General features: G+C 50.3%; 1 protein-coding gene across 1 annotated transcript in view; it reads right to left on the reverse strand.

Moving 5' to 3' along the window:
* Positions 1-17,105, reverse strand: part of R3HDM4 (R3H domain containing 4) — a 31,144-nt gene extending 14,039 nt beyond the window's left edge. Inside the window, exons 1-3 of the mRNA XM_038383950.2 lie at positions 16,949-17,105; positions 5,292-5,446; positions 4,019-4,137 (exon numbers count right to left, since the gene is read on the reverse strand). Of these exons, the coding sequence (XP_038239878.1) occupies positions 4,019-4,137; positions 5,292-5,446; positions 16,949-17,007 (333 nt within the window). The 5' untranslated portion in view covers positions 17,008-17,105. The remainder of the gene's footprint in view (positions 1-4,018; positions 4,138-5,291; positions 5,447-16,948) is intronic.
* Positions 17,106-19,990: the final 2,885 nt, after the last annotated feature.

Genomic DNA, 19,990 nt, shown 5'->3' on the forward strand with positions numbered 1-19,990 from the left:
CCAACTAATACTGCATCTGGTGCTTTATATGTTAGACACTGATCCATAAGCATTCAACATTGTTTTCTTCCACGTTATCAGCAACTCAAAAACAGGTAATGCCATTTTTGAGAGTGCACCCTCCCCATTTTGCCATCTTGGTCCTTCCTAAATAGGTTAGAACCGTTGATTTTAACATTCTACTCCTGGGATTCATCCCACAAGGTTTCAGTCATGCCAACTAGATCAAATGTATGCTCCTGAATAAGCAACTTCAATTCCTCTTGTTTGTTACCCAGGCTCCTAGCATTGGTGTACATGCAATTAAATAATTTCTTCTCTTCATGTCCTTTGGTCCCTTGATTAATTTTTGTCCTCAACATCCTGATTCTGTACTAAATGATGCTTGTATCTCCTCTCCTTTTTACCCTCCCTGTTTGTTAGTAGTTTAATGCCCTCCTGACCACTCAAGCCAGCCTGTGCCTGAGAAAATCAGTTCCTCTTCTACCAAGATAGAGGCCATGCAAACTATACAGCCCCCTCTCCCAATAGAAGGTGGTCCAATGTTAAACAAAACCATACACCACTTACCTAGCCAGCAGTTCACTTCCAGCATCTTCTGCCTTGCCTTTTCCTTTGTTTCTGGGAATTTTGAGAAGATCACTTGGACATTCCTCTTCTTCAGCACGCTTCCAAGTTCCCTGAAGACATCTGCTATTGGTGAGATCTCTCAACACAGTATCGTGAGTGCCTCTATGAACCAGCACCAATGGTTCCTTTTCCACAGAGTTCCAAATCCGATCCAGCCTTAGAGTGACACCTCAGGGCTTGGCTCCAGGAAGGCAGCACAGCGTTCCGGTTTCTGCTCTCTTGCAAAATTCTCCCTTTTGATTCCTCTGAGCATTGAATCCCCAGCAAAGATAGTCTGTCTTCCTCAGACTTTTGGAGAACTTTGTGGACAAGCTTGATTTTTCTGATAGGTTGGTCCAAGCTGCCGTCCACACGTGCGTCCCGTACATCTCTCCATTCCTTGGGGCCGGCTGGATCTTGAGAGATTTTCTTCAGTTTCCACGTTAAGGACCTGACATTGATTGGCAACTTCTCGCAGCATGGAATTCCTCTTGGTCCTCTGCTCTGGTGGTCCAAGCTTGCCCATCCTCATCTATCCCCAGCTGTGTAGAATGCCACTGTGACCTCTTGCCTCTGGTGGTTACATATTGCTAGGTCTCTGACTGCTTGGTGGCCAGCTCCTTTCTTCCTTGAACCTAGAGTACTGATGTTTCCTGAGCCTGGCTGTCTAGGAACTCCTCAGATTCTGATTTTCAGTAGCGTCTCTACTTGCCCCTCCAATCTAAGAATTTTCTCCTCCAGCACAGCCACCAACTTGCCCAGGAAGTCCCTTCTGGCTTCAGGCAGGAAAGAAAACATGACATCTGTAGCAGGTCACCACCACATGTTTCGAACTGGCCATCTAAAAATAGCATGTAGAGCTGCACCTGGGGAGAGGGCCTTTCACATTCCCTCTCTCAACTCCCTCTGAAACTGTCCTGTTAGGTGCCTCCATTCATGGCTCTCAAGTGACTTTATGCCAAGTCTCCCTGCTTAGCTCAGCTCTGCCCTGCCCCTCATCACCACTCAGATTTCAGATAGACCAAACACCACTCACCAAGTCCCGCTACCTCCAACCACAGAGTCCGCAGCTACACCTTCCGACACTCCCCTGGTAGCTGCCTCTGTTCACATGCAATGTTAAAAGCTTAAACATCTAAGATAGGAGAGAGAAGAAAACATTTCCAAACTTCTTGTTACAAAGCAAATTGCTACATCTTGTCCAGCCAACTGCAGGATGAAGGTTTGGCAAGAGATCTGTTTTGATGGAAGTATCAGAGCACTGCAGGTCACACGGGGTTAAACATCAGGCACAAAGCAAGTTGTTTGATGCTGCAAGTGTCAAGAGTGACATGAAGAAGGGCCAGACAAGGCAAGCCTTGATTTAGCAAGCACCTGTTTAGCAGAAAGTGCTTGCTTTGAGAGAGAACTTCCTGAAACTGACAGCTCCTTTGAGCCAGACCCTGAGCAGGAACTAGTTTGGCGCTGGAGTTTTTGCTCCTATACACAGACAAAGCCTCAGTATCTCTGCTCCATCCACAGGCAGCCTCCAAATCAGGACATTAGCCTGCCACATGATTTTTAAAGCTTGGTCCGACTACAGACCAGAAAAAGGCCGACAAGGGAGCAGCCTTCACAGCCGGAAGATGGTTTTCACCGTGGAGGAGAGATGGTCTCTGCAGACCTAGATGGAGCGTTGCATGTTGGGATGCAGTGCCACTAAAACACAGCAAGTTCCACTATGAACTCTGGCAACTTGCTGGGCACACCAAGGCTTTACCTGGTGGGACCATTCACCAGGCAGGGCGTGGATAGCAACGTTCTACCAGCTGTTTTTGTTTCCAGCCGTCAATCGCATATTGGCTGCCTCACACACTTGAGACATTCCCCAGATGCCAGGGCCAGAGACGCTGAAGAATGTTCCTTGGAGGACATGCTCCCTCCCAAGGCACCTGGTATGAATGGGCATCCCGGGTGGTTAAGTCAGTGAAGCATGTGGTGGGCATAACAGCTCATTACGACATCCTACTCCAAGCCCTGGCCACCGAAGTCCTTCCCCAGTTAATTACCCATTTAATCTCCTCACAGAGAAATGATTCGAGCTTCCCCAGGATGAGAGAGACCAACAAAAGCTGCCCTCTATTAAGTGAGCTTCTCAGATGATGTATCTGCTTGTCATACAGCCCCAGGGGACAGGAAGGCAGACAGAAACCATCATTGGCTGGGCGAGTCAATAGCGAGCATTAAAACACTGAGTTTCTTCACAGCTCTCTCAATTTCACTGCCTTAACGGAGGAAGCCATTGCATTCGCTAGCTAACAGTTCTGCTGGGGCGAGCCCCCTCCGTTCAGCTCATTGTGCAGGCTCTTGAGGGTTTCCTGGCACAGGCCGTTCCTGCAGCTGCAACAAGCCCATGGAAGAGGAGCTTGGCAACATGCCACACTGTCTATATCACCCCAGGGAACTTTCCTCCCACCCTTTGACCCCAAAAATAGACCAGGGAATTGGCTTCTTAGCTGTAATGAAGAAAGTTGTTGCAGTCTCAACCCACTCCCTCCTGCCGTCACATCAGCTGGAGGCTGTTTCTGGACAGAAAAGGGACTCCAGTGTGCATGAAGACATGGCCTCCCATCCCAATCTATAAACACTCCAGTGATCACCCCAGGATAGACCCGTCATAGGACAGCCAGGAGCTTGGACTTTAAAGATCATCTCCAAGGCCCCTGCCCAAGGGAAGCCTGAGAAGGCACATCACAGCTCTTCCCCCAGGCAGGGGAGTTTGCAATTGTCTGGCCCAAAGGTCTCCTGGTACGGATTTCCACTGCTTTTGAGGGAGGATATGGAACCTTGCTTCCAGCCACAGGAAGCCCAAGTAAACGGAAGACCCCTGAAAGCCAAGGGAGCGCTGATCTTTCCACACGTGCCAGCTTTGCCTGGAGAAGTCGCAGAGCCCAAGGCAAAGGAGGGTGTACGAGGAATTGTGCTTAATTTGGATGCCAGCACTTGGCTCTCAGACGTGCTTGTTAATTGCATATGAAGCGAAGGCTCCCGCCCCACTCAGGAGCCCATGAGGTGCCCTGGGAAGGGCAGGATGGAGGTGCTTCAGGGAGGTTAAAAGAACCTTGAGGCCCTAGTCTTCATCACTTTCCGACCAGCCAGACCCCCTGGCAGCATGGACTAGTGGGCTGAGCTCAAGGCAGGGAACCAGGAGCTCCTAAGTGTTATTCCTGGCTCCGACACAGACTCACTGCGCAGTCCTGGCCAGGTCACCTCCTTACAGCACCAGGAGGCTGGGTGTTAGCCAATGTTCCTACAGTGCCTTGGCAGGAACAGCAAGGATCTAAGGACCCAGCGTTACTGTTACTGGACACTTTATGCCCAGGTTTCCCAGCGTGAGCCTGAAGTGGGTACGATCACCCCCGACACCTACCTCCATGTAGGTCTCGTTGTTGCAGGCCTCTGTGAAGATGCTTGGGGCAGCAGAGTGAGTGAGTTCCCCATCGTCATTCCCACATTCATCCCGCTCCAGCAGCGTCATCAGGTACCGAGCTAGGAAACAGAGCCCTTTAGAAACAAGGAGCGGGAGCTCCAGGCAGAGCAGCTCTCAGCAAGAGGGTTTCTGATTATTGGGAGTAACTCCAGCTTGAGTCCCAACCTGGGGATCTAATGCTGACAAAGCAAGAGACACACCTGCACCAGGGCTAGGGCTGGGCAGGACAAAGAAGGGGAATGGGGAAGGAAAGCTACCCAGGAGCCATGCCCTGCACTGGAAACATAAGGAGGAATTGTTTCTAGCCCCTTCCCATCCTCCCAAATCAGGGATCAAGTATTCAACATGACAGAGACTCAAAGTCATCAAATCCCAATATGGGATTGTTCCCTACAGTACATTTCCTGGAGCTGTCCCAACCAGGTTTGGAGCCTCCACCATGTCCTCTGGGAGACTGTTCCTCCCTCGAACAGCTCAGACCACTCTGAACTTCTTCTCTCCTGAGATTCAGCCCGAGTCTTCTTCAATTTCATCCCATTACTCCTCACCAGACCTCACATCAGGTAAGATCACTCACTCCACAGCTGGGCAGAACTGGATCAGCTTCATACCACCGCATCATGCAAACCCATCGCTAGCTGACTAGTCAAGATAGCGCCTTGGAAGCCATTAAACAGAGGGGCAAAATCTATAGGAAAATACATCAGGAGGGGCAGAGTCTGAAGACAGAGGGGCGGAGATCAGAAGGAAATATATTAGGGGACATTTTAAATCAGCAGCAGCACATTGGCCAAGGTTTGCACAGGTGACCATGCAATCTGACACACCTTAAATGGACCTTGGTTTCACAGGGTGGATGCTCAGCACTTCTGGAAGTCAGGTCTCTTTAAAAGTTCTCAAGTTGAATATCCAACCCCACCATCCCAAAAGGCACTTGTCACCTTTGAAAGCCTTGGCCTATTTGTCCAGAGGGCTCCATGCAGACACCTCTGCAGTGACTAGCTTCAAGCTATTTCAGTTATGTACCTGGCATACAGCCAGGCGATGACTAAGTGCAGGCAGGGCCGGATTCCACCAGCCTCACTCACCATGAGCCATCCCTCATGCTGCAAGCAGCTTCCAAGGAAAGAAACCGGACTACCCCAGGGGTAAGAGACTGCTTAGTGCTTAGGGGGAAGAGGCTGCAAGAAGCACAAAAGGGCTTGATCCTTACTGTTCTCCAGCCTCTGAAGACTCTTGCGTCCCTTGGCCTTTGGGATGAGGTCAGAGTTGCGGATGGCCTGGTTAATGTAGTACTGCTTCCGTTTGGAGGGGGAGAACCTCTTGGATGGGGAGCTCCCCAGAGGAGGCAGGCAGTCTTCAATCCTCCTACAGAGACACAGAGAGAACACACCGTGAGAAGTGCCACCTGCTAAAGGCTCTGTTCAGATCCTGAGGCCACCACAGGCTGGCGCAGCTGAAAGGTTCTGGGGACCTAGGACAGCAATAGTAAGAAGAGGGGATTGCAGGGCAGCCTTGAGGATTGGATCAGCTGTGTCTGAGGAGCCCACGGCTGGAATAGCAGTGGGCCTGCAGGTCAGGACTGAGGGCCAACACGAGAGCTCTGAATGGGGAACCCAGGGCTGGAGTAGAGGTCAGGACTGAGATGCATCAGCAGAGCTAAACAGAGGAGAAGCCCAGCTGAGGAAAGCCCGGATAACACCTATTCTCATCAGGCTTTGTGCCAGTCAATGACAAGTTTGACGTCACAGTCAAAAGACTCCCAAAACAACCACCTCCGTTCTTCAGGCTTCAAAACCCAACTTGATTAGATTGCTTCAGTGGCCATGTAGTAACAACAAGATTTGATGCTTAATTAACACTGCCAACATGCAAGTAAATAGACAGTCTGGTTCTCGGCAGAATGAAGACAAATTCCATCTGGCGGCCCAGATTCTCAGACACCCATAGACTCTTATTAGAACAGAGCAATGAGCACACTCAGATGCCGGGTTAGAGAATGTGTTCATATGGGGGCTAGACCCGGGCAGGCAAGCCTCCACAACCAGCCAGTGGAACAATCCCCAGAGGGACGTGTTTTGTTCTGCTACACCAGTGCAAATCTAGAGGAATTCAACTGGGATTTCTTATGCAAGCGTGACAGGAGACTTGGGCTTGATGATTTCTCAATGTTCCTTGGTGCGATGCATGAGCGTGGATGAACTGAGACAGCTCCCTCCAGTAAAGGGTCACTACATCAAACCCTGACTTACACTTCTTCTTTTAGCAACATTCCAGAGGGCATCAACCATAGCCGCTGACCCTCTGCTCTTAGGCAAGGATCTCAAAGCACTTTAGAAAAGGTAAGTACTACGGTCTCAATTTGAGAGATTTAAAAAAACCAGCCACAGAGCACTTTAGGCCAGCTCTGGAAGTTTTGCACTGGCATAACTATTTTGGTTGGGGTGTCATTTTTCACCAAAATAGTTATACCTGGACAAAAGCCCTAGTGTTGCTATATCAAGGTGCCTTATACCAGTATATGTTGTTCCTGTCAGGGAAGGGGAATAAGCTATGCTGGTATAAGGCACCTTTATATTGGTATAACTGTGTTCACACCAAGGCTGTGCAGCTTGAACTGTATCACTGTAGTTAAAACGGTAGCCCTTGTCTAAACACACAAGTTGTATGTGATTTATCCAATTTCACAAAGCAGAGCTAGGAACAGAACCCAAGATCCCACATTTTCTCCCCCGATCTAAAATGGGAGTGGAGGTGGTTAGTAACTCTGAAACGTTCATAACTCTGAACAAAACATTATGGTTGTTCTTTCAAAAGGTTACAACCAAACATTGACTTAATACGGCTTTGAAACTTTACCCTGCAGAAGAAAAATGCTGCTTTTAACCATCTTAATTTAAATGAAAAAACACAGTTTCCTTACCTTGCCAAAAAAAAATTAACTTTCCCTTATTTTAGTAGTTTACATTTAACACTGTACTGTATTTGCTCTTTTTGTGCATCTCTGCTGCTGCCTGATTGCGTACTTCCAGTTCCAAATGAGGTGTGTGGTTGACTGGTCAATTTGTAACGCTGGTGTTCGTAACTCTGAGGTTCTATTGGTGGTAACATTACCCTAACCCCTAGAGAAAAGTCACAAGAGAAAGAGTGCACATCTGGAAAGTACAGGAAATCCATTTAGAGATAAAGCTACAAGCTGAATAGTTTGCCTGTAGAGCAACCTGAAATTAGCGTGTAAAAGGCCGAGCAGGGAAACAGAACTACTTGACCTTCAGAGTGAATACAACTGATAAATGAATGAGATACTCACTTGCTACTGCCCTCTGTGAGGCAGAGCAAAATTTTCCATCTACATCTATCTGGGCTGTTTGCCAATACCCAGCTTTATTGCAATTAAGCACCAAAACAGCTAAAGAAAAAGACCCAGTCTTGATGTATTCACACATCACAGGCTGCTTTGCTTTTATTGATCATATAAATCCATTTTCAAGGCCAGGGCTTTTATATTATGCACAGATACACAGACACAGTCTAGCTCTGAGATAGTTATTTTTTGTCAAGGTCCAGATTTCTTGGTCAAGGTCCAGACCCCAGAGAGAACAAAATAATAATCATAACAAGTAAATAAAAAGATTTCAGGGTCAGTTCTAAAGCATCTGGCAGTCCAGATTTGGCCCACAGTCCATCTACTGACTACCCCTGGTCTAGCTGAACCTCCTGGTAAATATTAAACCCAAGCACGAATTTAAGAGGAGTTCACTGAAGATCTAAGCTGACTGTTTTTCTTTAAGAGCACAAAACTTTCCATCTGATTATTTTTTTAAAACCTGCAACTGTTACAATTAACACCTAAGATCAACATAATTTAAGACATTTCCCTATTCGCCCCACCCCCTCAATATCTTTGTGCGTTTGGCAGCACACTGTGAGCAATGACAGGTTTCAGAGTAGCAGCCGTGTTAGTCTGTATTCACAAAAAGAAAAGGAGTACTTGTGGCACCTTAGAGACTAACACATTTATTTGAGCGTAAGCTTTCGTGAGCTACAGCTCACTTCATCGGATGCATTCAGTGGAAAAAACAATCAGTTTCACTGTTTGTTTCCCCTTTTGTTTGTGAGGGTTTCCACACAGTAATAGGAGACAAACATTTTTAAAAAAATTTAGAAAACTGCACATTGTAAAAAAAAAAAAAAAAAAAAAATTGGCAGAAGGACCGGGGAGCTGAACATTTTTTTTTTTAATTGTTTGAAACTAATTACATTTCAGTTGTCTCTTTAAACAGAGGCTAGTTTGCAAGCTTATGGGAGTAGAGGACTGCCGGTACTCCCGCCCCCTAAATGCTGCTTCCTCCAGTTACTACACCCAGCTTTGTGTCATTGAGGTCCTGCTCTTCAGACCAACGGGGGCCTTCCTTCCACCTGGGGATGATCACAAGAGCACCCACGCAGCATCAGCCAAGTGAGTCACAACATTATGGTGCTTGGGGCCAAAGTTTATGCTCATTTTAAATCTATATCCTAGGCCTGGAGTACTGCAGATCGGAGACCATCTCTCTCCCACATCCCTCCAAGGTAGCCAGCGGTCGTCTTTTTAATCATCCTCATCTGAATCAGGCCAAGGGCAGGAACCCCCTTGGTTCTAAGACTCCCTTCCTGCAGTAGAGCCAGGAGAATCCCACTGAAGCTGCCTTTGAGGCCTATTCTCTAAACTAGTGGATAGAGCACTGGACTGGGGGTCAGGAGACCTGGGTTTTACACCTGGGCTCTGCCTTTGGCCTGCTGCAGGAGTCACGTCAGATATGTGCCTCAGTTTCCTCACCTGTAAAATGGTGGTCTTCCTGTGTAAGGCGCTTTGAGATCTACTGATGTAAAGCAATGCATAAAAACAATTATTCTATTCCTGGCTCTGCCACTGACTCACTATTTGACCTTGGGCAAGCCACCACCCTGGTCCCCCCTCCCACCCTTCGTCTGTCTTGCCTATTAAGACTGAAAATGCCGCACCCACTGAAGTCAACAGGAGTTTTTTGCTATGGACGTCAGTGGATCCAGGATTCTACCCTAAACTCTCTGGGGCAGTGACGGTCTCTCACATGGCCCTTGTTTGGGTGTTTCTGAACTCCAGCTAACCCAGCTTTGATCCACTGAGATCTCTCCTTGTCGATCCCTTTCTGGGACTCTTTTGTCTTCCCAGTTTAAGCTGTATGCTGGGGCCTCTGGCTAATGGTTTCATTTTGTTTGTATTATTTATAACATCCCAGGTACAGTAGAACCTCAGAGTTACAAACACCCAGCGTTACGAACTGACCGGTCAACCACACATCTCGTTTGGAACCGGAAGTACACAATCAGGCAGCAAAGCAAAATACAGCACTGTACTATTTTAAACATAAACTACTAAAAAAATGAAGGGAAAGTTTAAAAAAAAAAAGACTTGACAAGTTAAGGAAACTGATTCTGTGCTTGTTCCATTTAAATTAAGATGGTTAAAAGCAGAGGTTCTCAACCCTTTTTGTTCTGAGGCCCCCCCCAACATGCTATAAAAACTCCAGGGCTCAGCGGGGCTGGGGGGGGCGGAGAGGGGAGAAATTCGGGGCTCCAGGCCAAGGGTGTGGCCATTGGGCATATGTATAGTTTGACTTCTATTTTGGGGGGGCAAAGGCCAGCAGGGCTCGGGCCAGCTCCGCACCGCAGGTCCCAGGAAGGAAGCGCCACCCCCACCCCGACTCACCTCAGCAGGTGGCATCCACCTGTCTGGGGCTATATGCTGGTGGCTGCTCCCCGAGGGCTCTGCCAGCCCCGGAGCCAGGTCCCCACCTGGGTACCTCTGATCGGCTGCATGAGCAGTCAAAGGGGGCTGGGAGCTGAGAGGCAGCCACAACCCCAGGCACAAGCAGCAGACGGGGGAATGCCAGGGCTCCCCACCCCATGGGACCACCAGCCAGAGAAGCAGCTGCCCCTCACTGCCTGGCTCTGGGCTTCCCTCCTAGGATCTGGCCTGAAGGAGGGGGCTGAAGGAGAGGAGGAGGCGGCGGCTGGGGGGGGTGGAGCTGCCCCCAGGACTGCCCCACTGTAGATAAGGCACTGCAGTTTGTGGGGGCAACACCCTTGTGTCCCCTCAATTCTGCCCATGGGCTCAGGGTTTCAGCCCCACGCTGCTTTGGGGGAGAGGGAGAAGGGGAGCTCAGGGTTCCAGCCCTGCGCCGCTCCCGGTTTCAGCCCCACGGGGGGGGTGCTGGGGCTCAGGGTTTCAGGAGTGGGGCCCCACAGCCCCCCTGAAAGGGCTCGCTGACCCCCAGGGGGCCATGCACCTGCAGTTGAGAACCGCTGGTCAAAAGCAGCATTTTTCTTCTGCCTAGTAAAGTTTCAAAGCTGTATTAAGTCAGTGTTGAGTTGTAACCTTTTAAAAGAACCAGAACGTTTTGTTCAAAGTTACGAACAACCTCCTTTCCCGAGCTGTTCGTAACTCTGAAGTCTTACTGTACTTTGAGATGGCAATTTGATGAGTAAGTCACAGCCCAACTGTGCACAGGTTGTAAAGAGCAATTTACAATTCATGACTCAACTTTATTTAAGATTTAAACCTGCTCCAGCCAGCCTGAGAATCCAAACACAAGCAGCATTGTGCTAGTGTCTGAGACCACGCCAGAGACTCCCAGTGACCGTCACTGCAGGCTAAGTTTTGTGTAAAGAGTAAACAGCATAAATGACAACCAAAAAAACACCAAAAACAAATTAAGTTTCTAATAATCCGAGGTATTCTTTAAAAAGAACATGAAATTGTAATGCAAGGAGCGTCCTGAGAGTGTCTTGTCTGACTCCTGAAGTCTGATTACACAGAAGGAAAAGACTTCGGGGTCCTTCAATCTAAGCAACTGCTATCTGGATCATGCTAATTCCATAGTGCATAAGTAAGAGTGGCCTCACATTTAAGGCATCGGATTGGGATTCAGGAGATCTAGGCTCAAAGCTGGGCTCTGCCACCGATTTCCTGGGTGGTTTTGGGCAAGACATTTAGTCTCTCTGTGCCTCAATTTCCCCATCAGTAAAAGGGGGATTAGAATCCTTCATCTTTCCTGTTTAGATTGTAAACTCCTTGGGACATGGGCAGTCTCTCACTATGTGTCTGGCTGCACCATGCTACTATAACTAATACTGGCTAAGAATTCCACAAACAGGTGGGTTTGATCAGTCACACCTCCCAGTGACTGGCATATAATTCACTGGGGAAGACCAGGCAAGGGGAACATTGGGAACCTTCCACAGAAGTTGCCTCTATTGTGGAGGTCTGATACTTTAGCTCTAAGAATCATGCTTAGTGGCAGCTTGAGGTCAATAACATAGGTGGATGGTTTAACCCTCCACATGTACTTGTTCAGAAAGAGGAAAACACCCCACAGCTGTAGCTACAGGAATATTGCCTGGCTCCACTGAATACTGCCAATCTGGGGCCCCATTACACATCCCCCCTCATGAAATGTGCATTACAAAAACAGAGGCATTGGCACAGCTCCCCTCACCATCTGGAAGATGGGAGGGTTGTGCTGGCAGGTTACCAATTGCAAACGGCACACAAGAATGGGTGGAAGGCAAGGTTTTTAATTGGCCTACATGTCCTGATTTTTTCTTAAGTGGGGCCACACCAGAGAGAGAATCTCTATTGTAAAACCTCTCACCCCTTCCAACTGGGGCAGGGACAGAGGCTCTGACATGATCTTGCAAAACAAAAGCAGGAAATTGGCTTGACAACAAACAGAAGGAGATGGAGAACCTTGTGCAGTGCTGTAGCTATAGAAGAGAAGTAGAACCTGCACAGATGTCTCTGATATAAGCATGGTTTAAAAAAAAAAATCATCCCACACATATAGCTGAACTGGCTCATCATAAAGTTGACATGCATGGAGCTAACAGGTTTCATTCAAGTGTCTCAAAACCTGTAGGCCTAGAGTTAGTACCAGAATACCAAAACTTGCCCCGGTAGCCCAGGGGCCTGTTGCATTATCTGAGATTTGTTTGACTTAAAGAGGATTTTGCAGAAGAGGAAAAATTCAAGACAATGCACATTCTGAAATACCCAATTTTAATGACACCTTAAGGCAGTCACAGCTCACCATAGCAGGGCAAAGAAAAAAATAAAGAGGACTTTTCCTTCTGACCTTGGCTGGAAAAAAGTTTAGAAATAAACAGGCAAGTTTCACCATAGAAGGCATGTTCCAAGACTTTGGTGCCAAGTTTAATTTGCCTTGTGCTACCAGGTTAGCTCTTGCCGTTCTGCCTGGTATCCTGGCAAAAAGCATCATGCTTATAGGAAAGCCGGCAGGCTTTTCATCCTACTCTGAGCCGACATCTATGCAAGGGGAGCACTTTTGCACTGTCACTGATTAACCCTGTTCCTTAGAAGAATATTAGTGTGGAAAATCTACCCCGAGGTTGTTCTGCTGGAAGTTATAGTTTTGCAGTTCACCTTGTCTGTCAGGAATCAACACTTTCTTCTGATCTCTGCTTCCGGACTGGCACTTGGAAGGGTTTAATGTACCTGAAAGCATTCATTCTAGTCTGCCAATTCAGCCCTCATCCAAGTCTTTCCCACATGACTTTAGTGGCAGATTTCAAGAAGCAGTAGAACTAGGGGTGAATGCTTTATCCCACTGGAAGGATGCTATTCCTGCCTGATAATGCACAGTACAGCTTGCTAGCTCCAGCTGTTCTTAAGCTCATAGCTACTATGAAGACAGCATCGCCTAGACAGGGCACTGGACTAGGACTAAGGAGGCATGGGTTCAAGTCACAGGTCTGCCACTGGTTTGCCAGCTGACCTTAGGCAAGTCATTTCACCCGTGCCTCAGTTTTCCCCTACCTGTCAAATGGTGATAATGACCTACTTTGAAAGGGATGACTGGAAAGCAGAATACCTGAACTAGGTGTTAGTAGTAGCTACCGAACAGTTCAAGCAGGAAGAAATCCACACCAGGTAACTGGCATGCCTTTCGAAGGTCCTGTCAGAGCGACAGACAACTGGTTTAATACTACGTGGGAATCTCCGATCTTCCCCCTCCCTGCCAGCTTTTAAATGGTAACAGATTCATTGTCAGCCTTGGAGACTCACAGCCACGCAAGCCCCTCAGTAACAGGCCCTTCATTTTCAACCCGTGTCAGTAATAGCAGGTTGCCCAGATACTCTGACAGGCAGAGAGCAGAGTCAGCATCATGCCAAGGCCTGGTCACAATCTCTTAGAAAGATGGCAACATTTTTCTGGCAGCAGCGTGACGCCAAGCTGCTTTTTTCTAGTCATCCCAACCCCACCACTTGCTTGGCCAGCACCTTCTGATCCTTTTCTCCACTTACGCAGCTAGAAAGGGGGCTAGTTTTTGTTATCACTCTTCTCCGCCCTGAAGAGCCCTTCTCCACACAGATCGCCTCGGTGCCAGCAGCTTCCCCCAGAGACACACTCTGCCGCCGTTCTTCAGCATCACAGCATGGACAGCATTGCTGCTAGAGCATGTAAAATCTCACCCTTCGCTGCTTTTTTACTCTAAGAGCAAACACCTTCTCATCTCCCACCCTTTCGCCCCCCGACCCCGCCTGGGTTTGGATTAAAAATGGGGGTGGGGAGCAGAGCACTCAGCACATTGTGCAACCTTGAAGTCACTGCTCTAGAGTCCAGCATCTAGCAACAGACAGTCCAAACTTCCAGCCATTTGAAATAGTTTTTGAGCCAGTGCTAAAGCAAGCCATAAACCTCACAATGACACAGATTTCTGCATCACTGCTCAAAAACAGTTCCTTAATGGCCCTCCCTGCCCCAGGTTTAGAAGAAATCAAAGGAATCAGCTGATTTCATTACAGGAGAGCTGTAAACAAACAGTTTCTGGCCTTTACTACTTTATGAACAGGATACGCTGGGAATGGTCCCGAACACCCCTCACATTAGAAACTGGCTTTGCAGAATTGAGCCTCATGCATCAGTCCCAAGGAAGATCGCTGTTCATGCTAGGACAATAGCCATGGGAGCAGGGCTTCCCTATCCAGTATGGAGAGCATCCTCCTTCTAGAATGCCATCCTATACAGACTATAATTCCCGAGTACAGCATGGCTTCCAGACAGATAGAATCTCTAGAGCCCTGCTGGCAACCAGGGTTTTACCCATTTTAGCTAGCACCCGCTAACTGTAGCTGATCCCCATAGCCAGGGCCAAAGGGACAGGTTGGTCCTGGGGTCATTTCTAACAGGAGCCTCCAACATGAAATTGATCATTTCAGCAGATAACAGTGGCAGACTCAGTTTCCCCAACATGCCCACGTAGGCAGGTCTGAGCCCCAGACACCCAACAGGCAGAACAAGGAGCACGGGGAGTCAGTAGCTCTGCACTCTAAATGCAGAGAGACAGGGACTCCGTGTGACCCCAGGGCCAACTCATGCCCCCTCTCTATGTCCAGCTTCGCTCACATGTAAGAGATGGACAATGATGCTAACTTAACTCCATAAAGTATTTGGTGACCTTGGATGAAAGGTGCTATAAATGCAGAATGCAAACAATAATTAGTTAATTATCCAAGTAATAACTCTGTGTCCCTTATACACCCAATGCTTCCAGCCTGCGGTTAACTAAGAATAGAAAACAAAAGGTCTTATGGTACAAAACATGTTACCATTTCCTGAGGTTCATCCAACTCAGCTGGTTTCAGCCTTTTCCATATTTGCGATCCCCCTCTACAACAGGAGCTTTCTGAGACCTTCCCTGCAATCTAGCCCCGACAAATAGCAAGGTAGTTACAACATCAAAGGTTCATTTCCAACTCCCAGGTTGAGACCTCAGGATCTAACACCAGCTCTGGTGGACAGCCAGAGGTCTGATTCTCCTTTGCCTTAGACTGTGGAGAGGAAGGATTGTTTAGTGATTAGAGCACTAAACTCTGGAACTCAGGAGCCCTGGGGTCAATTCCCGGCTCTGACACACCTCAGGCAAGTCCCTTGGTTGCTATGTGCTTCAGTTTCCCCTCTAAAATGGAAATGAGAATCCTTCGCTACCACACAGGGGTGTTGCCCAAGTAAATACATTAAGTCTTCGATACTATGGGAATGGGGGCCACAGAAATACACATCTAAACCCTGGACCACAGACATACGTAGCCACAGCTGTGCAAACCTCACCCCCTAGCGCAGACGCCGCTAGCCCATAGCTATGGTCCTATAACCCCCAGAGTGCAGACAAGCCCTAAACTAGACAGACTGTGGTGTCATTTACACTGTTTCCATATGAATATGTTATGCAACTATCCTGGTTGGGGACAGAATACCCACCTAGGACTGCTACATTCGGTGCAAAGCAGGGAAGCACTGGGCTGGGGAACCCCACAGGCAGGAGGCCTCAGGGTTGTCTATATGAGATGGTTGCTCTGGTTTTCTTCCAGGTGTTACTTGAAACCAATGTACTTAAACCGGTACAAAAGGCTGTGTGAACACTTATCCCAGTTTAAGCCAGGCAGCTTGTTTCAGTTTAGCTTAAAATCAACTAGGAACTGAACAAAAAAAAAAAAAAAAAAAAGCTTCTCTGCTTCAAATTAAACTGCAGCAACTTCTGCATTTAAACAAGAAGTTTATATAATACTTCTAATAGTATTATTATTCTATACGTCCAATACTTACAGGGCCGTCTTGCGCCACAGAGGCAGATACCTGGATCACAGGCCCTTTGGAGCTTCAAAGAGCCCTACCCAGAACAAGGTGAAAGGTATTTGCATTCCCTGGGCGGATGATCAGAAAGGAGGAGGAAACAGAGCAATGACTTTCTGTGTGTCACCAAGACAGAAGGGCGGGGGGGAGAGAGTGGCCTTAGCACCTGTGCCAGGTGAAGCAGAGGCCCTAGACCCGTATGGGACCAAGGTCTCATTGTAGGGGGAAAGGAGGCAGAGGAAACCGTAGCCTGTTCCAGTCTCTATAGGGTCTTAGGTCGCCCTCTTCCCTGTACTTGTGGCATCTTAGAGACTAACACATTTATTTGAGCCTAAGCTTTCGTGAGCTCAGCTCACTTCATCGGATGCATTCAGAAGCAGCTGTAGCTCATGAAAGCTTATGCTCAAATAAATGTGTTAGTCTCTAAGGTGCCACGAGTCCTCCTGTTCTTTTTGCGAACACAGACTAAGGTGGCTGCTACTCTGAAACCTCTTCCCCGTAGAGCTGAGCACCTGTCAACTGTGCATTAAGCAAGGTGACTGACAGCCGCCAGAGGCTCAGGAACGTGTGGCCTGGGCTCAGTGTTGGGGGGCGCACGGCCTCGAGACCAGAAGACTGGAGCCATTCAGGTTCACCCGACTAGGGGTGGGGGCAGTTCCTCTTCTTTGTCTGCCCCCCTTGGGGCTTATAAGGGGTGGGGGGTAATACGGTACCAAAGAAAGGTGAAGGGTACTAATTTATCACCACTAGGGAGAGTGATGCCCCCCCCTCAGAGAGGGGGAATCTGACCATGTGGGCGGACTGAGCCCCTCCCTCCCTGAGGCTGGGGGGACGAGAGGGGGGAATCTCTCCTATGAGGGAGGGAAACAACCCCCAGAACCCCCACCCTGAAAGGAGGGGTGATCTCCCCTGTGTAGACAGGGGCACCCCCAGGAAAAGGAGATCTCCCTTGTGTGGAGAGGGGACCCCCCTCGGCGGCCCCCCCTCCCAGGGAAGGGGGGTCGGGATCTCCCCGGGGGGCAGAGAACCCCCCCTCTGGCTGCTCCCGAGAAGGGGAAGAGTCCTCCCGTATATGGACCCCTGGGGAAGGGGGAATCCCCTCTGCGTGGGCGGGGGAAGCCCCGGGCTGCCCCCCCCGGCGGGGGCCCCCCCAGAGACGGGCGGGGGGGCCCCCGGGGACCGCCGCCCCACTCACAGGTAGGGCTCCTCCGGGGGCCGCCCGCCTCCGGCCTCCCGGCCCGTCAGCACCACCATGGCGGGGCCGGCCGAGGGAGGCGGCCGGGTGGCTCCGCTCCGGAGAAAGGGGCCGCGGTGCCAGCCCTGGGCCCCCCCGCCGGAAGCCGCGTCAGCAGCGGGGCGGGCCCGGGGGTTAACCCCTGCGGGCCCGGGGCGGGGAGAGAGGCAGGGTGGGGCGGGGCAACCGAGACAGGGGGCGGCGGGGCAGCAGGTCATGGGGCAATAGAGACAGAGGGGCAGCAGGGCCGGGGGGGCAGGGCGTGGGGCAGTAGAGACAGAGGGGCAGCAGGGCCTGGGGGGGGCAGGGCGTGGGGCAGTAGAGACAGAGGGGGGGCAGGTCGTGGGGCAGCAGGGCCTGGGGGGGCAGGGCGTGGGGCAGTAGAGACAGAGGGGCAGCAGGGCCTGGGGGGGGCAGGGCGTGGGGCAGTAGAGACAGAGGGGCAGCAGGGCCGGGGGGGCAGGGCGTGGGGCAGTAGAGACAGAGGGGGGGGCAGGTCGTGGGGCAGCAGGGCCTGGGGGGGCAGGGCGTGGGGCAGTAGAGACAGAGGGGCAGCAGGGCCTGGGGGGGCAGGGCGTGGGGCAGTAGAGACAGAGGGGCAGCAGGGCCTGGGGGGGGCAGGGCGTGGGGCAGTAGAGACAGAGGGGCAGCAGGGTCTAGGGTGGGCAGCAGACGACGGGGGGCAGGATGGCCTGGGGGTTGAGTGCAGCATGGAAGAGGGGTGCAGCGTGGCGTGTGGGCAGGATGGGGCGGAAGGGCAGCAGACCCAGGGCAGGAAGTCTGGGGGGGGGCGTGGGTTGGGGCAGGGAATGGGGCGGAAGCAGGGAGCTCAGCAGAGCATGGGGGTGGGGAGCATAGTTTCAGGGCAGCAAAGTTTGGGGCAAAGGCTGCAAGGGGGCCCGGAGCACAGCAAAGGCTTGTGGCCTAGCACAGTTCTTACAGGCACACACCTGTGCACCCACACAGTCAGACAGGTGAGGCCCTGGGGGAGACGGTGGGACAGGTTGGGTGGCAGTGCCATCCACAGGCTCAGTTCTACCTCTCTCGGACCCTAATGGTTTTACCTACCTGGGCTTCCCCAAGGTCTGGCCAAGATTAGGGCCATCGTATTTCCCAAAGGGAAAACAGGACACCGCGTGGGGTTGGCCAAACTGCTCGCTCGGGTCCCCCTCCTTGCATGGGGCTGGCGTCACTGCTCACCCAAGCCCTGCCTGCCCCATGCGCCAGGCTGGGGCTGGTGTTGCTGCTCGCCAGAGCCCTGCCTGCCCCCTGCCTGAGCCCTGCCTCCCACCCTGCGCAGGACTGGCATTGCCACTCACCACCCTCCCCGGCACATATTCCCACATCCCAGGGTTTTGGACCAAAGTGGCCATTTTGTCCCGCTTGCTCTTGCCAACTTGCCCAGGACAGCTTAAAGAAGGGATTGTCCAGGCCAAACCGGGACAGATGGTCACCCTAGCCAAGACAATGGTGACAGTGGGTTGGCGGAACGTGCGGAAATCATGAAAGAAGTGACACCTGCTCCAGAAACTGAGGGTCCTTTGTTGAGGGGAGTCAAATCATTAGTGTCCTTTGTGCCCTGCGGCTCCAAAGCTGCTCTTGGAACCCCCAGTCAGCAGCCAACACGCCATGGAGACTGTGCCCTTCCCTCCCTGACTATGCCATTTGGACCCTCAGACTGTTCCCCTGTAAGATCATTTGGAAACGCCAGCTGGACCATGTTACGCTGGAGAGGCCTCTCGCCTTCAGTTTGTTTGTGGGTTTCAGTGTATAAAGCCCTCTATGGCCTGAGTCCTGGCTTAGACAGTTTGGGACCTCAGAGCCTACCTCTCCCTCTTTATGCTCCATCTCCACAGTTGAGATCAGCTGGCAAACTCTTGCTAACAGTTGCCAGTTCTGAATTCTGGAAGGGGCGCTGGGCGTTCTGGGCCACGTGTCTACACTGAGAGTGCTTTCCCTGTGTATTAGACCAGCAAAGTGCTCCTGGTGTGGACACAGCTATACTGGCAAAGCTATCCTTTTGCCAGCTTACCTTAATCTACATGCAGCCTGAGTAATACATGCTATTCCATTAAAAGCACTGCTTTGCCAGTACAACTGCCTCTACACTAGAGGCTTGCGCCAGCCCAGCTCAGGCAGTCTGCCAGCTACGTTGGACAAAATCTATAGTGTGGATATGGCCTATGCGAGGGGACAGCCTCTGCCCTGGAACTTGTTCCCCCAGGGGTCTGACAGAATCTGAATTTGTAGACTTTAAGGACACATCCCTTTATCCTGTTTTGTGCCTGAGAGGCTGGTTTGGATGGGTTGGGCTTTGACATCCTTGAATGGAAAGTGCTAGGATGGGACGTGTGCTATTATTCAATCCAGACGAGAGTTCTGTGCCAGCACAGTTAAGCTAGCTCACTGCCCAGGCCATCTGGAGCAGAGTTTGTGATGAAAACCGTGTGCAGCACAGCTGTGCCAAGCGGGGCTGTTGTGTGTTATGCCGCTTTCCTCAGCTTCACCTTGGTTTCATTATTTTTTCAGCAAGATGGGCCTACAGGCCTTTTGCCCTGCAGTGGCTGAAAATGATATTTGTGCTTGCAGCTGCACGGAGTTTGCTTTGACATTGACATACCGTTAACCTCCTGTATTTGCTCTCGGTTCCCCCTCTTTCCGTTCCCAGGGCTGTACTTTCTCCCTAGAAATGTCCCCTCTCAATCACACGGGTGAATTAAAGGTATGGTAGAGTCACAAGAAGTTCAGAGAAACATCACAATTTTGAATACTGCTGCAAATTCCCTGGGTTTCCAAAATTGGGCTGGGAATCTGTCAATCTAGTTGCCAGCACCACTGCATCTGAGCATCTAGTAGTTTCTCTGAGGCCTTGTCTACAAAGGAAAATTTACCAACGAAACTATCTTGATATAATTAGACTGCTGTAGTTAGCGCTATAATAAGATTCCAAGGTGGTCACTCTGTCTGTGTGTGGCCAGGGATTCAAGGGGATCGGGGGTGGCT

The sequence above is a fragment of the Dermochelys coriacea genome, chromosome 25 (genome assembly GCF_009764565.3).
Source record: "Dermochelys coriacea isolate rDerCor1 chromosome 25, rDerCor1.pri.v4, whole genome shotgun sequence".
NCBI lineage: Eukaryota > Metazoa > Chordata > Testudines > Dermochelyidae > Dermochelys > Dermochelys coriacea.